General features: G+C 36.7%; 1 protein-coding gene across 8 annotated transcripts in view; it reads left to right on the top strand.

Annotated features, from left to right (window-relative positions):
• The window catches only part of ANKS6 (ankyrin repeat and sterile alpha motif domain containing 6), a 41,114-nt gene extending 27,810 nt beyond the window's left edge, over window positions 1-13,304 (top strand). For 4 of the 8 annotated variants that reach the window (XM_064430894.1, XM_064430924.1, XM_064430930.1 and 1 more), the window contains exons 12-17: window positions 181-370; window positions 1,737-1,853; window positions 3,687-3,754; window positions 5,024-5,140; window positions 6,008-6,104; window positions 11,485-13,304. In XM_064430894.1, coding sequence (XP_064286964.1) covers window positions 181-370; window positions 1,737-1,853; window positions 3,687-3,754; window positions 5,024-5,140; window positions 6,008-6,104; window positions 11,485-11,534 — 639 coding nt within the window. In that variant the 3' untranslated portion in view covers window positions 11,535-13,304. Of the gene's footprint in view, window positions 1-180; window positions 371-1,736; window positions 1,854-3,686; window positions 3,760-5,023; window positions 5,141-6,007; window positions 6,105-7,513 lie in introns of those variants that run through there. The other 4 variants (XR_010367431.1, XM_064430897.1, XM_064430910.1 and 1 more) reach the window with 4 other exon arrangements.
• Window positions 13,305-14,634: the final 1,330 nt, after the last annotated feature.

The raw sequence follows: 14,634 nt of genomic DNA, 5'->3' as shown, positions 1-14,634 counted from the left end.
AGACTTTAATCTGGGATAAAATCACTATTGCTTCTATTATTTTAATATAGGTCAAGCAGTAACTTCTGATTGTGACTACATGCTCTCAGAAATGATACACAAATAATTTTGAAGCATCATGTCTAGGTGAACATTTTTGTGAATATTTTTTAACTCAAATGATTATATCATTAACTGCAGCAAAAGCTGGAGATGAACAAAAGACCTCCATCTGGGACTTCATCTACATCTAAAAGCACATCACCAACACTCACACCTTCTCCATCACCTTCCCCATCTCCTAAGGTTCAAAATGCAGAGTCTTCTGTCTCTTCTTCCCACAGACATGCCAAAAGCAATGGCTCCAGCAGTGGTACTATTACAGAGGATGGTGAGTAGCTCACTGCAATTACAGATTAATTCATCAACAATACTACGTGTTTAAAGCTACAGCTATACTGGACTAGTGTGCATCTGCATGAGAGTGAGGTCTCCCTTCTTTCTAGAATATATTTTGGTGTTTCTTACAGTGAGATTGGCATTCCTGCACAAACTGCCTTTTTCTCTCCCAAAACCTGTGTTTCTTTCCATTTACAAAGAGACTGGTATCACCTCAAAGCTAGCATAGAATATGTAGGGTGGCCATATTTTCCCCCCTTCATGGCTTAAGTCCTCTTTTTCACCCTTTGCTGAGGGTACAAAATGCCTTTCTTCACACTAGATTTTTTTTTATTAGTAAATGCAGGGAAGCCCATCACTACAGATAACATTTTTCATCCATAGCAAGTCATAACTATATGAAGTTAAGAGCTGTAGTGCATTAATCTTTCTGAATCGTAAAAATAACCTTATTACAACCTCTTTTTAACTTAAAGTCCTAAGAAAGAATGATGATGTTATTATTTTTCTTTCCAGTAAGATTAGTATCTTTTAAATTAGGCTTTTACGTCTAGATTACAACTTTTTAAAAGTAATTTTACTGCATTGGAAGCAGGGTATCAATAACTTTGTTTTGTCTTCTAAATATTGCAAAAAAAGTGAAGAAAATAACATGAGTTAGAACCTTTTACATGAGGAATGGAGGCACTTTGCACTATTTTTGTTTTTTCTGAAATTGGCTCTATTGATTTTGGTTTATTTTTACTTATGCCAGCTTTGTCCATTAACACTAATTCCATTTGACGCCGAAGACAGGCGATACTTGACCTTCTTTCTGTCCTCTTCTTATGGCTTAGCTGTAACATGTTCTAGTGACTGCTGGAGCAAATCCTTTCATGTTTAGTGCCATTTTATAATGAGATCTTGATAATACAAGTTTTGCTGATTTAGAGATGCATACAATTAAGAGAGCTCACTGTTGGATAATGAAGCGAATTCCCCAAGCCATCAGCTGCTCTCATCTCACTCAGTGAAGCTCGGTTTTGTGGCCATGCACTAATGCCAGGATACTGTGAGTTCCCTTGTAGCAGAGGTTGTTTGTCAGAAACCTGAGTAGCTCTGGGTTCATTATGTTTGTAAGCTTCTGTAGTTAAGTGCTCCTTTAATTCCAGGGCTTCTCATATTGATGTTTGATTCAGCAGCAGCAGCACAAGTGCTGATATGCCAAGCAGTAATCAGAAGAATAAGTACAGAAGGTCTGCAGTGTTAACTTTTCTTTCAAGTGAACTTAAACGAGTAAGAAAATTGATTTACATTGACTGTTACTGTGAAGGAACAGTAGGCAGTAGCATTTAGAGGTGTTTTTTGTTTCTTTTTAGGCAACCATTTGATGGATCATCAACAACTTGGCCCTATTCTGAGAGCCAGTGATGTAGAGAATTATGAAAGACGAAACCATGTGAGAGTAAAAGAAGGCTCTGAAAACTTGGAAAAAGGTAATCTTACCTTACTACTATAGAATAGTATGAAAGGAGGTGCTAAATAAGAGTAATATGGCAAAAGCAGTAAGAGCTCCAAGAACCTTTGCTTGCTCCTGGCATGGAGGTAAGGAGACAAGTGTAGAGCAAATAGAGTGGTAAAGCACAGGACAAACATGTTAATAAGAGTTGGAAAACTGAGAGGTTTCAGGTTTTGTTCAGTCTTAGAGTAATAGTACAGGAGCTGGAAGAGGGGTAGAGGAAGAAGAAGCATGAAGGGCCTACACCTGAAAGCATCCTCTATGTGTGAAAGGTGTTTGATGTTATAGTTGTTTATGGCAACAAGACTGAGCTCAGATACCCTGAAAGTTTCTTTCCATATCATGGCCTACAGTTCTAATCATACCAGCATGATGAAAAATGAGTTGGGATAACTAACAACCTATAAGAAAAAAATTTTAAGAATATACTTAAGGGTCATCTAATGAGAATTCTGTTTTCTTTCTCTAAGATGATATTTTTCATCAAGCAATAAGGATATACATTTTTAAAACTGATTGTGTTTTCCCATGGTTTAATGTCAGGGTACTAAAGCTTTAGTCTGAGACCATGTCGATTACTGCAAATCATGTTAGGCATAGCAAGTTAGTTGAATTTTAAGTAAAAAAAAAACCACAAAACAAAACCCTAGCAGAATTTTTCTCTTCAGTTGTCTGTGGACTCTCCTATGTAAAGAAGTCTTCCAAAATAGTACACAGAAGTGTGTTTATGTCAAGGTACTTGATGTCTTTTGAGAAGCTTAGAATATGAGATTTGCTTTCATGTTTCCAGTGATGATGAAAGAAAAAGGAAAGTCAAAAGACAAAGAAGTGAAATAGATGAAAACAAAGTATATTTGGTAAGGGATTAGTGGTGTCTTTAAAATGCAAGTGAGTTTATATGCAGAATATTAAATATAGTCTTGTTTTATAATGTAATTAATGTTCTTCATTTTGACTCTGACTGCTTAAGTTTAACTGACCCCTTAGGTACTTAAGAGGGAGAAACAGTTAGTTACTCATGACAGCAAAGTAATAAAAAGAAAACTTTAGCTGAGAGATGTAATGTGTAATTAAGAGAGGTAATGTCAGGTTATTCTGAAAGCACTTACACTTTTTAGCTAATCACGTTTTAAATGTGTGGGAAGAGTCACTGTCAGGTCCTGCAACATTTAATTTCCTTAGGCTTTTAGAGCAAAGACAGCCTTGGAAGATGAGCTTGTAAAACTTAAATTCTGTCCAGTTTTCATCTTAGCTGGACTTCAGCTGTCTGTGTTCAGGATACCTGGATGTTGGGCACGTAAGGAGAAGAGGGTTCAAAAGACTTGTGCTGTATCAGTGTTTTGAATGAGCAGGTGTGTGGTTGCTTGCTCTACACTTTGCCTTCCTGGATGATGACATAGAAATATGCCTTTCAGTTCCTTGCCTGCTTGAGGAGTTCTGCTGTGTAACCTGCACAATCTGGATCAGCCATCTGGGGCCAAGCACCCACATTTTAGGCATTGAAGTGCCTTAGTTGCCCTTACTGGTTTGGTTTTGTAAGATCCTTTTAATGAGGTAGAAAGGGCAATACAATGATGTTTGTCCTAGCAAGGTAAGACTAGATGGAATTACAGTATATGTAAGTAGGTGAGAACAGAATAAGCCAATGTTTCAATTTCTGATGGAGAATAAATGGGGTTGGTTATTTCCTTACCATAAATGACTATGGGAAATATAGGCTTTAATATATATTTTCAGTTTATAATGCTGAATCATTACAATATTTTCTAATCTATAGGGTTGACTTTTTTTTTTTGTTCTGTTGTTACAGATGAGCTGACTGGCATCCTTAAAAAATTGTCACTTGAGAAATATCAGCCTATATTTGAGGAACAGGAGGTAGGTCTTTTCTAGAAGATTTTTTTACTGTTTTAATGAGAGTAGGGTATAAGACATGGCATCAGATTTTTGATCCAGAATCAAGTTCTACAACCATTCCTGGTTACAGACAGAACCTTGAAACATGGACCAAGTCATGTTTGTGGCATTCTCCAGACTAATGCAGTTAGCAGAGCTTTTTACACTTAACCTACAGCCTTTCTATACCTAGGGGTTTTTCTCTCTCTTGTTACACTCTGCTTTTTCTATATATGTCTCTATCCAATGTGGCTAAACAGCTCATAGGACATACTGTATCATCCCTGGAATCACAGCTGGAACTTCATTTTCAGAAGAACAGCAGGGTGTGAGTCACTGAGATGGCTGCTTTATCTTCTTTATCCTCTATGCATAAGCAATAGGAGAATTAAATTGGGGAGCGTAGGCATCGTGATAGATGAGAGCTGTGACATTGACTTGCTGAAAGATGCAATGACAGGAAATGTTGCTGAAAATAAGTGAAATTAATTAATTACAATGTCAAAGCAGGATCAGATGTGAGCGAATACTGTGTGTTTATTTGGTCAAAGAAAAGGATAGTGAATGGACATGCACTAAGTTGACATTGCTACAAAGTTCAAAATTCAGCACAAGCCCAGACAACTTAGCTGCATCACAATAGATTGGGTTATTATTGTTCCTCTGCATGGTAGGCAAGGGAGCATTGTGTAGAAATTAATATACTTAGTGTTGGAAGGTTCAGTCAATATGAAAAGTTTCAGATGTTTGTTCTTATCACAACCTTAGGGATGTGTTGTTATAATAAAAACTGTTACATGAACAAAACTTAGGTTTTTCTCAGGAAAAGTAAAGACAATATTCTGAAGTTCCAGAAATACTTAGGGGGAAAGGATGAAGAAAAGAGAGAAGCCTTAGGTTTATTCAAGTAGCTGCTACTGTAAGCAGAGGAATTTCTGTGGAGACTATATATTCTGTATTAATAGAACTTGATGGGAAAAAGCCTAAAAATCCATTAATATTTTAGATGTATTATTATTATTATTAGTTGAATGATTAACAGCAGATTAGAAGCCTTACAACAGAGTGGTAAAGTGTGTACCATTTGGTGCTGGTAATTAATTAAAAATTATTTTTGCACAATATTTACATTAAATCTATGCAATTAAAAAAACCCAACAAACCACTTTTAACCACTAATAGTGAATCTTCACATAGGTATATTTGTCTTACCTTTTTTCTTTTATTTCTTTTTTTTTTTTTAATATGCAGGTGGATATGGAAGCTTTCCTCACACTTACTGATGGTGATCTGAAAGAGTTGGGTATTAAAACAGATGGATCAAGGCAGCAAATTTTGGCAGCTATTTCTGAATTGAATGCAGGAAAGGTACATTTTAAAGTACTGTACTTAGTAAATTATTCAAAGTTTTTTTATAAAATTAATACAACATACATTTTGAAATTCAGTTACAGATGTTAGTTAGAAAAGCTAAAATAATTTTTTCCAAACATAGTATTTCATGCATTTGACTAGTAAAAAGTCTTCCTTTGTGGCACTTCCCATTCTCTTTCAATAACTCTTTCCTAGTCCAGTGAACAAGCTACTTGTAAACATGAGCAGTTTTGCAGTTTCTGAATATTAATTTCAGCAGTGCTAAAAAGAATCATCTGGCTGCAATAGTGCAGCTAGAGAATGCAGTATAAGAGGAAGGGTGTCCTTTGGTTAACATAAAAGGTTTTGATTCCTCTGTGATTGCCTTTGAATTTTATGTCAACATAAACTAATTTGCTAAGAATGGTGTACAGTAAACAGTGCTCTTGCCAGAGGGATTTTATACTGGAACATGTCTTTGATTAGGCTTGCTGATGCTTCTTGGCAGCTTTCTTAGATTTGAGGTCCATTCCTTCTCTGATAGTGGAAGTTCAGACAAACAAAACACGAAGACAATTTCCCTAAGTCAGTATCAACAATAGTGATGAGACTAAAAATTAGGGGAGATAGATGATGTTCCGTACTAAGATATGCCATAAAGATAGGAGGAAAATAATGGAAATGTTTCTGTTGTTGTCTGATAGTTTCAGGAAAAGATTACTACAAGGTTTTCTATATATGTCTGTAAGGTAAGGATCTGTTACTATTTTTGATAGTATACTGAACACAGACACACATATTTACACATTTGTTGTATACTTTAATAAGTTCATTTTTTTAAACGGAAATTTAAGAATATTTTATTTTATTGTTCTTTTATAGGGTCGAGAGAGACAGATTTTACAAGAAACTATACACAACTTCCACTCTTCCTTTGAGAGTAGTGTTAGTAACACACGGCCGCCAGGTCACTCCCAATGTAAGTAGCACCTGAAATTAATTTAAAAATGTATTGCAGGTTGAATCACAGAATCACTGTATCAGTTAGGTTGGAAAACACCTCTGAGATCATACAGTCCAACCTATGACCAAACACCACCATGCCAACCAGACCATGGTGCTGAATGCCACGTCCAGTCTTTTCTTAAACACCTCCAGGGATGGTGACTCCATCATCTCCCTGGGCAGCTCTTTCCAATGTCTAATCACTCATTCAGTGAAAGAAATCTTCCTAATGTCCAAATGTGTGGATATTTTATTAAGTACTGGCTGGAAGACAGAATGTGACAGACAAGCCAGTTAGCTGCTTTCCTGGCTAATGATGTGTGTCTCTTGCTGAGACTGTAGAGAAGGTTTCAATATAAAAAGTAGAGGCATTTGTAAGATGTTTATACACCCTTCATTACTATCTGAAACAAGGATAAGATTTTTATTGTGCGTTACTAAACACAGAAAATGGATGTAAGTATAGCAAACCAGAGTATACAGTATACTGTCTATAGTGTCTGTATGTGTATATTTAGCATCAGTGGGAGGTGTTCCTGTATGATAAATAATTAACTTTTGCATACTCTTTATAGGAGATACTTTAGTATGATTAGGTAGAAGAAATATATTCAAGATTTACAATTTAGCATAATGGTTTAGGCAGCTATGTTAATTATATATTTATGTATGTATGTAGTTAGTTATTTTGCATAGGTGCTATTTTTATATGATTATCTATAGTTGGTTTCTTTGGAACGCATGTATTCCAAGCACTAGTGTTATCTAACCAGCTATCCAAGCTGGAGAAACTGCCTTTTAAAATGTATTGTCTGTAACCAAAACATACAGGAAGGTGTTGCTGACCTGTAATAATTGAATACATTTCCTACTCTCAGATATAAAAACTGCAAATCTCTGTCTGCCAGCCACCTGAAACAAAGGCAGATGCTCATCTATTACTCCAGATTAAAGCATAGGGCATAACCTATTCCCACATGTACTTCTGTATCCATGTTTCAGTAGAAACAACGAAAGTCATTGAATAGCCTTGAGAAGTTCACCACGTTAAAAGCGCTTCTTCTTGCATTGTTTGTTTTGCTGCTTTCATCTACGCACAATATAATTTCATTTGTTATGGGGCCATGCTAAAGAATTCGGGTATTGTATGCTTTAGGAAACCTTAATAGTGAGCTAGTCTCAGTTGTTCCAATCTCAGTCAGCTGCATTTCACTAGATATGTGAAAGCAGGTGCTAACTGTTGACCTACTAATGTCTTGGGGCAAACTGGGAATTGCTGGGGTAGTTAGTGAATGTGGGCTACTTCCAGTATTCTGTGTAGTCTGCTTGCCTGAAAGCCACTATCAGGTGTCCCTGTATGTATTGTGCAACTTTCATTCTCAGCATAGTCAGCATGTGTGGGAACTTCTGGATGTTGGTAACATCCCAGAGCTGAAGAGCCTCTTCTGTAGGTATTACTAGGTGAGCAGAAGCTGTTTGGGATTTGATTACATGGTGCAAAGAACTGGAATTACTCAAGAACCAAAGAGGCATAGAGGTGTAATGTATCTCCAAGCAACTTGCTGACCTTAAGTGTCTTGAAGACATCAAAGGACAAGAATGGTGGCTCCGAGCTGGAGAGAACATCCTTTTGTAAGAATGGAGGCAACAGTTGCTCCTGTTGAGCTTTTGACAAGAGGCTGCAAGAAGGCTGCCATCAGAGATCTGGCTTTTGGGTTTTTGTATATGAGAGCTCCATGATGCAGATTTGGCTGTGAAACAGAAACAGAAGCACTAACAGAGAAGAGGAAGAGAACATGTAGCTAAAAGAAGTTTCTGCACCAGGTAAGCTGCTTTTTATTGTAAAAAGTAGCAGTGGAATCCTTATGCAGTCTCTGGAACTTGAAGTTCTTTCCAGGAATGTGTAATATTTTAGAGCATAAGAGCAGCTGTACCAAGGCAGATCCAAGGTCTGAACACAATACAGTTGTGTTCAACTTTTTCATCCAGTCTCATCTGATACTGATTTGAAGAGCCGCTTGCTTTCATTTGCTGTGAACTTCCCATGTCCTGACTTCTTTTGCTTCATCGTACTGGATCAGAAGATACAGCGAGCAGTTGTTTCCTCTTCACTGCCTCCATGCCACTGATGACTTTACAGATCACTGTGACATCCTTCTTCATTCATGGTTTCTTTGAGGGGAAGGCTTATAGACTGCTTTGTCATTCCCTATACCATAGGTTTTTTAACCTCTTTTCCTTTTCTGCTATTGTCTTTTCAGACTTGGGAGATATCAGCCTAGCATACAGTATTCAATATGTAGGCATATTATGGATTTACATGACAGACTGATGTTTGTTTTTCAGTTGTGTTCTCTGCTTTCCATGCTCTTGCCCTTTTCTAGTTATTTCTGGTACTTTGCTGTGTTGGCTATAATTGAAGACTGAATTGGTATTAATTCAAATTACCTCTTAAAACCCAGCTGATCTACTGAGTTTGAACTCACAGCCTATAATTTTATATAAACACACATGTATCATCTTTTCCATTTGCCTTACTTCATATTACTTCCTTTTTATCTTCACAAAATCTTGTTGCTATCTTATTGTTTAGGCACAAATGTCATATGAAGTCTTTTTGCCAGTCTTCTGTTAACCTTTCTTTTTATTTACGTGCATAAGTAAGGAAGGTTTTCCTCTTCACTCTATGTGCCCTATCAAAATCATATATTGAATATACTGTTCATATCCTGAATATCCTTATACAGATGCCTATGAAATACTAGTGGTGAATCTCTCTACTGTGGAAAAAATCACTATTTACTGCAAACTTCCGTCTTCTGCCTCTCTAACAGATTATTTATCCACAGAAGAAATTTTTACCCTGTGGGTTCCTTGTTATCTTAAGGGTTAACCTTGGACCTTGTGAAATGCCTTGTCAAAATCCAAGCATCAAATGGACCTCTTTTATCTACAAGACTGTTGGCACCTTCCAGGAGTTCTAGTAGGTTGGTGAGGCAGGAGTTCAAAAATCCCTTCTTGATTGTTTCCAACAAAATTTCAGATTGTTACAGTTTTTACTAATTTGGTTGGTATTACTGTCCAACTCACTGGCCTCTGTTTCTCTACATTTCCTGTTGAACCATTAAAAAGATTTACATCACTGTTATCACATTTCAGTTATGTGACAATTTGAACAACAACCTCTGTTCTGTTCACAGCAGTTCAGCTGCTTAATCCTTCTGCTTCTCTAGGACATCTGCCTTAGAAATTTGCTATTACTTAATTTGTGTATTTGTTTCATATTCTTTTTTTCCTAGTACTTTAGGTTAAGCTGTCTTGGACTCCCACATAAATGTTTGTGAAATGGAATCCTTCCATCCCATACCAGGGACACTAGGTTAGGCTGTGTGAATTCCTTGCTCCAGTCCTTGCCTGACCTGTGTAAGGCAGAGGAGTGTACATGATTCAGAGGTTACTGGACCCTCAAGCCATTCAATTTGGAAGCACCATGAATTCTGAATAGGCAAACAGTACTTGCATGGAGAATGTTGCCTCCATCTCTTTTTTATGGAAATTAGTTGGTCATTTTTAGAAAATTCTGATAAAATTATTTATTCCAAGAGTGAACATTTTAGCAGGTTTTGACACTGGTGGTTTGACTACTATTATATCCTGGGAAATTGACAATGCACCCTGTCCATGTAAGAGAAACTACTAGGAAGATAACTGCTTCTTTATAGCCCAGTGAATGTGTCCAGCAAACACTGAATTACTGTGCTGCTTTGCCATTTAGAGCAGATAACCAGCCCATGGAGGCCTGAGGCTCTGAGGAACAAAATGTCTGGATCCTTTGTCTGGATTCCAGCTTCAGTGAAACAGCAACTGGCAACATGAAGTCCAGCTTTCTGAGAGAATGGAATTTAAAAAAGAATATTATCGCAGGAAAAGTTTGTATGTGGTTTCAGGTGACCTTACAGGATTCTGGTAAAAAAGAAAATTGGACTGTCTGAATGCCTAGTTGCCAGGACTAATTGTTTAGTTTATTTTGGGGGGCTGTGTTAAGATTCATGCTCCCATTAACTGAGTGCAATCAAGAGGTTCAACAGATCTGGCAGTGGTCGGCAGGTTAATTGAAACAAATGACACCAAAGAAGACAAAGTTGCATTTCAACACAAACTTGCCAAATCAGAAATGAAAAGCTGAATAAAGGTCTTGTGAATTCTTATGAAAAAAAAAAAAGTGGGGGGGGGTGGGGGGAAGCAACTGAAATAATTTCCTCCAGAAGAGTAGATGTAAAATCCTGTGTGCTAGTTATTGTAGTTGTAATAAATGTGTAAGGAAGTGTTACATGTTAAATCCTCTGATAAAAAATGGAAACACTTCATGGAAGTTCCCTTGCCCATTTATGGCTTGCAACAGAATTTGCCATTTCTACAAAAATTACATGAAAAATGCAAGAGAGCATTCAAGGTTTGTACTCGGAAGGACACAATCTTTTTCTGCTAGGATATTTCTTAAACTCATTATGAAAAATCCCATTAAGATTGTTTGGAGGTAAAGCTAACTACCAGTTAACTTAGTTTGCTTTCTAATGCCAAGTTTATTGAAATGTTTGAAAGAAAAAGATCAGCCTTGTCACTTGGTACAGGCATCTAGCTGCTCTCCCCAATCTAAACAACACTTCTGATGGGTGGGAAGAAAAGAGAAAATCTCAACATCTGGTAGCAGCAATGAACAAAAGCTGGAGATAGATTTCAAAACAAGAAACTGAATATTCTCCAGGCAAAAGTTTAAATGAAGAGTAGCTATACCTATGATGAAAAAAGACTATGACGCCATGCAGTCTATAGTTAGTAGAAATTCTGGTCGGTCCTGCAGTTTCTTTTTACATATTATAGTATGTTATATATATTGATACATATGTATCTGCAGATACAGAATTGTTTATGTATTTACTTCTAATTTTTGGATTCAGACTCAAAAATATCACATGGAAATTATCCAGAGGAGGGAGTTAGAAATTAAAGAGAGTGAAGTAAAAATAGGAGCAAAATCAATACAGACTTGCATATACAAATCATACAGGATTCAGATAATTGCTTACTGGAAAGGTGCACATTGAGAAAAGAGAGATACTCAAAACTTTGGCAGTAGATAATCTTTTCACACGAGTTTCACTTTTTATACCTTCTCCTTAAAGGAGATAGCTTAAGATGAGTGAAACAAGTTAGAGGATCAAACTGTTAGATACTGGTATAACATGTACGTTGGGAAATGTGGGCCTATTTCCAGCAGTTCTGCAATTACTCTCTTGTTTACAATTGTGAGTCTTGATGATTACAGTTTTTCAGACTTTTTTTCTTTCTTACAGCTCCTGGCTGCTCTTTAAAACCACAAGAAGCTGTTTCTTCTAAAAGGTAGCTACTGGAACAGAAGTGGTTTTTATTTTTTATGGTGAAGTTTGGCATCTGACTAAGCAAATCCATACAAATGAAAATTTGAACAGTTAGTCCTGACTACACTGACGAAGGATTTTCTGCAGTAGCATGCTTAAAATACAAGACCCACAGAAAGGCAAAGAAAGTAATGAGATTGCCTCTGTAGTTCAGCCTAAGTGTTGAATTGTTCAAGGCATCAGTGGTCTGAATTTAAGAAGAGCAAAGTCAGAAGAGCAGGAAGAATGGGTGAACAGGAAGATGGAGGTTTCATTCCACTCTTGCCCACAGATGAAGAACCCACAGGAGACCAACATGGGCACAGTCAAGAGCAGCAAAAGCATGGAAGAAGGCAAGAAGGAAAGCACAAACTGTGACCCCTTCTACATGGGGAAATGCATAAGCTGAATATGCTTCTCTTGATTGGATACAGATAAAGTAGTCTAGGTTAAAAATGTAATGATTTCATGAGAAGAAATATAAAGGAGAAGTAATGCTGCATTCTTCAATAACCAAAATATACTTTATCTATTCAATATTAAGAGGTTAGAACAAGAGTAAAAGTAAAAACAAAATACCTATTTGTAAAAACAGCACTTTATTTGAGCGAATGCATAATCTGTCACCAATATTTAAACAGAAAGAATGTTAAAATATTTTATATTGCTGACTTTTTTTTTTTAATAAAACCATTTACATTATATTGGCTGGGTTTTTTTTAATAGTAAACACTAGCATATCCTTAAAAATGCATTTTTATAACTTGATTTTGTAGCAATTTTGAAGTGAAATTTACAGTAATTACAGTAATTACATTTTCTGCTTAGTAAATATCATTTTTGTTAAGCATTTAAAATGCAAATCATCAGGAATTAAAATACAATTCATCAGAAGCCTCTGACACTATATTTATCTTTCTGAAGACTCAAGTACTGCAGGTAAGGAGAAGAAGATCTTGGAGCTCCAATTACCTGAGTGCTCTCAGTATATAACTGTACATTTTACCTTTCTCCATGCTCCTCACTGTACTGACAGCTCATGGCTGCCTTTTCTACATTTGAGAGGAAGAGAGTTTGAGACAGAGTCCTGTGCAGTGTGTCTGTGTGTCAGGGCTGGCACAGGCAGCTCTTTAAACATCGCTGCAGGCAGTGGAGGTCTGGTGGGTACCATCACCAGGGCCTCAAAACCCAGCATCTCACTGGGCTAGACCAGAAGTTTGATTCAATTGTTCAGACCTCCACTGGCATTTGCCAGGCCCTAAGGCATCCAAAGCACCCAGAAGGGATGCCAGACATGACACTACATGAGGGTTATGATCACGTTATTCATTGCAGCCTCTTGGACAAAGAGACCATTCAGATATGGGGACTGTAATTTCATTGACTTGGCCTGATTTGTCACAGACTTTCAAAGGTGAAAGCTGTTTTTTTTGTTCCTGTTTACTGTTCGTTTTCTGTGTCCTCCTTTTCAGTTTAAATGAAATTTTTTTTTTTTTGCAAACTTTGCTTACCTCATAATGAAAAGTGATACCTTCTGGGTTTTACCAAAGAAGGAAATCCTACAAAAACCAGTTCTTGTTATGGTTCAGTCTAGCGTTATAGGCTTGACTAATCTGGAGTTACTAACCTAAGATTTTGCTGAGGAGTACTGTTACTTTACAAGAAGCTTTTATAAGTTTCTTTGAATTAAATTTTCTTTTTCTGTACTTTGAGCATTAATGAATATCTGATTTTAAATAAAGATACTTTGCAAATTATTCAAGCAGTCATCTATAGTATTTCTCATGCTTCAGCAAATGCCTTAGAAGCCAGGTACCTTCTCAAGGGAATAACTTTGGTTTCCAGAGTAAAGGGGAACATAAGAGTTCATGCAAAGAGATTTCTTTAATACTGAGATCAGCTTAATTTACAATTGCTTGGCTTGTCTGACTCTGACACTAATAGCCTCAAACTTGCCACTTTATTTTATTTCAAAGCCCTCTTGGCAGTACAAGGGTACATTTAGTGGGAACAGGCTTTGTCCATTAAAACTGAAACTTCTTGTGCTATATTTAAAGCTCATTTGGAACACTTAATTTCCAGTCTCTTGAAAGTTTGTATTATTGAAACAAACTGTTAATGCAATGTCCTTCTTAAAGTGTCACAGCAAGGAATTGTTCCAAAGCAATTTTTGCCACTTGTCATTCACAGCATTCCAGTGTGCATTAAAACTTAATGGAGTTAACACGCAGTCATAAAAGCAAACAGATATTTGAAGTATGATTGATAAATTCCCAGCATTGCACCTGTAGCATTTGAATTGGCCTCTTACTTGTCCTGAGTTTTTATTTGTAAGTATGTTCAAAATAGGTCTGTCTGGTCTTAAGAGGAGTGTTAGCAGAACGGTAGTGCTGTACTGAAGCAGGGTTCTAAGGTGATAAACAGGATAATGTGAGTGTTGGAAAGCAGGCCCATTCAAGACACTTCCTTATAAATAACCTAAAAATATTCTATGTTCATATACATTGATGCATGGCTGTGAGTTCTTGTTTTTAATAAGCCTATGTGACTTGTTACTCCACAGAATCAGTAGCCTCCAATTAGTTGGTGCAGAGATTTCCTGTTTTTCTGAGTTGTGGAACAAAACCATTGCACAGACAGCAGCCAACAGTGTGCTAGGTTTGATCACAACAGGCTTGATTTCAACTGTTCTCTACAGATTTCTCCATATATTTTTTCCAATTCACTCTGCTGCCACTAAGAATGGCATTCTCCCTAAGAATGGGAAGAATGAATAAATGGAAAACAAATTTAATAAAAGCTAGAGATAGAAGCACAACTACTAGATTGGGATTTCTGGATTTCTTTCCAGGATCTGCCTCTCTTTTTCTTTTTTTTTTTTTTTTTTTTTTTTTTTAATACTCAGAATTAATATTGAATGCCCTAGGATTCACTTACTGCAGCAGCTCAGGACTCCAAAGCACTTACTGTTTATCACAGGCTTAGTTCAAAATCTGTTGTTCATATACCTTTACTTAAGGCAAACAGAAAGTGTCATTCTCTGTGCTAGTAATTAAATGGTATAAGCAGAGATTCACTTTTCCAGCT

The sequence above is a fragment of the Passer domesticus genome, chromosome 1 (genome assembly GCF_036417665.1).
Source record: "Passer domesticus isolate bPasDom1 chromosome 1, bPasDom1.hap1, whole genome shotgun sequence".
Taxonomy (NCBI): domain Eukaryota; kingdom Metazoa; phylum Chordata; class Aves; order Passeriformes; family Passeridae; genus Passer; species Passer domesticus.
This window is presented reverse-complemented; position numbering and strand designations above follow the sequence as displayed.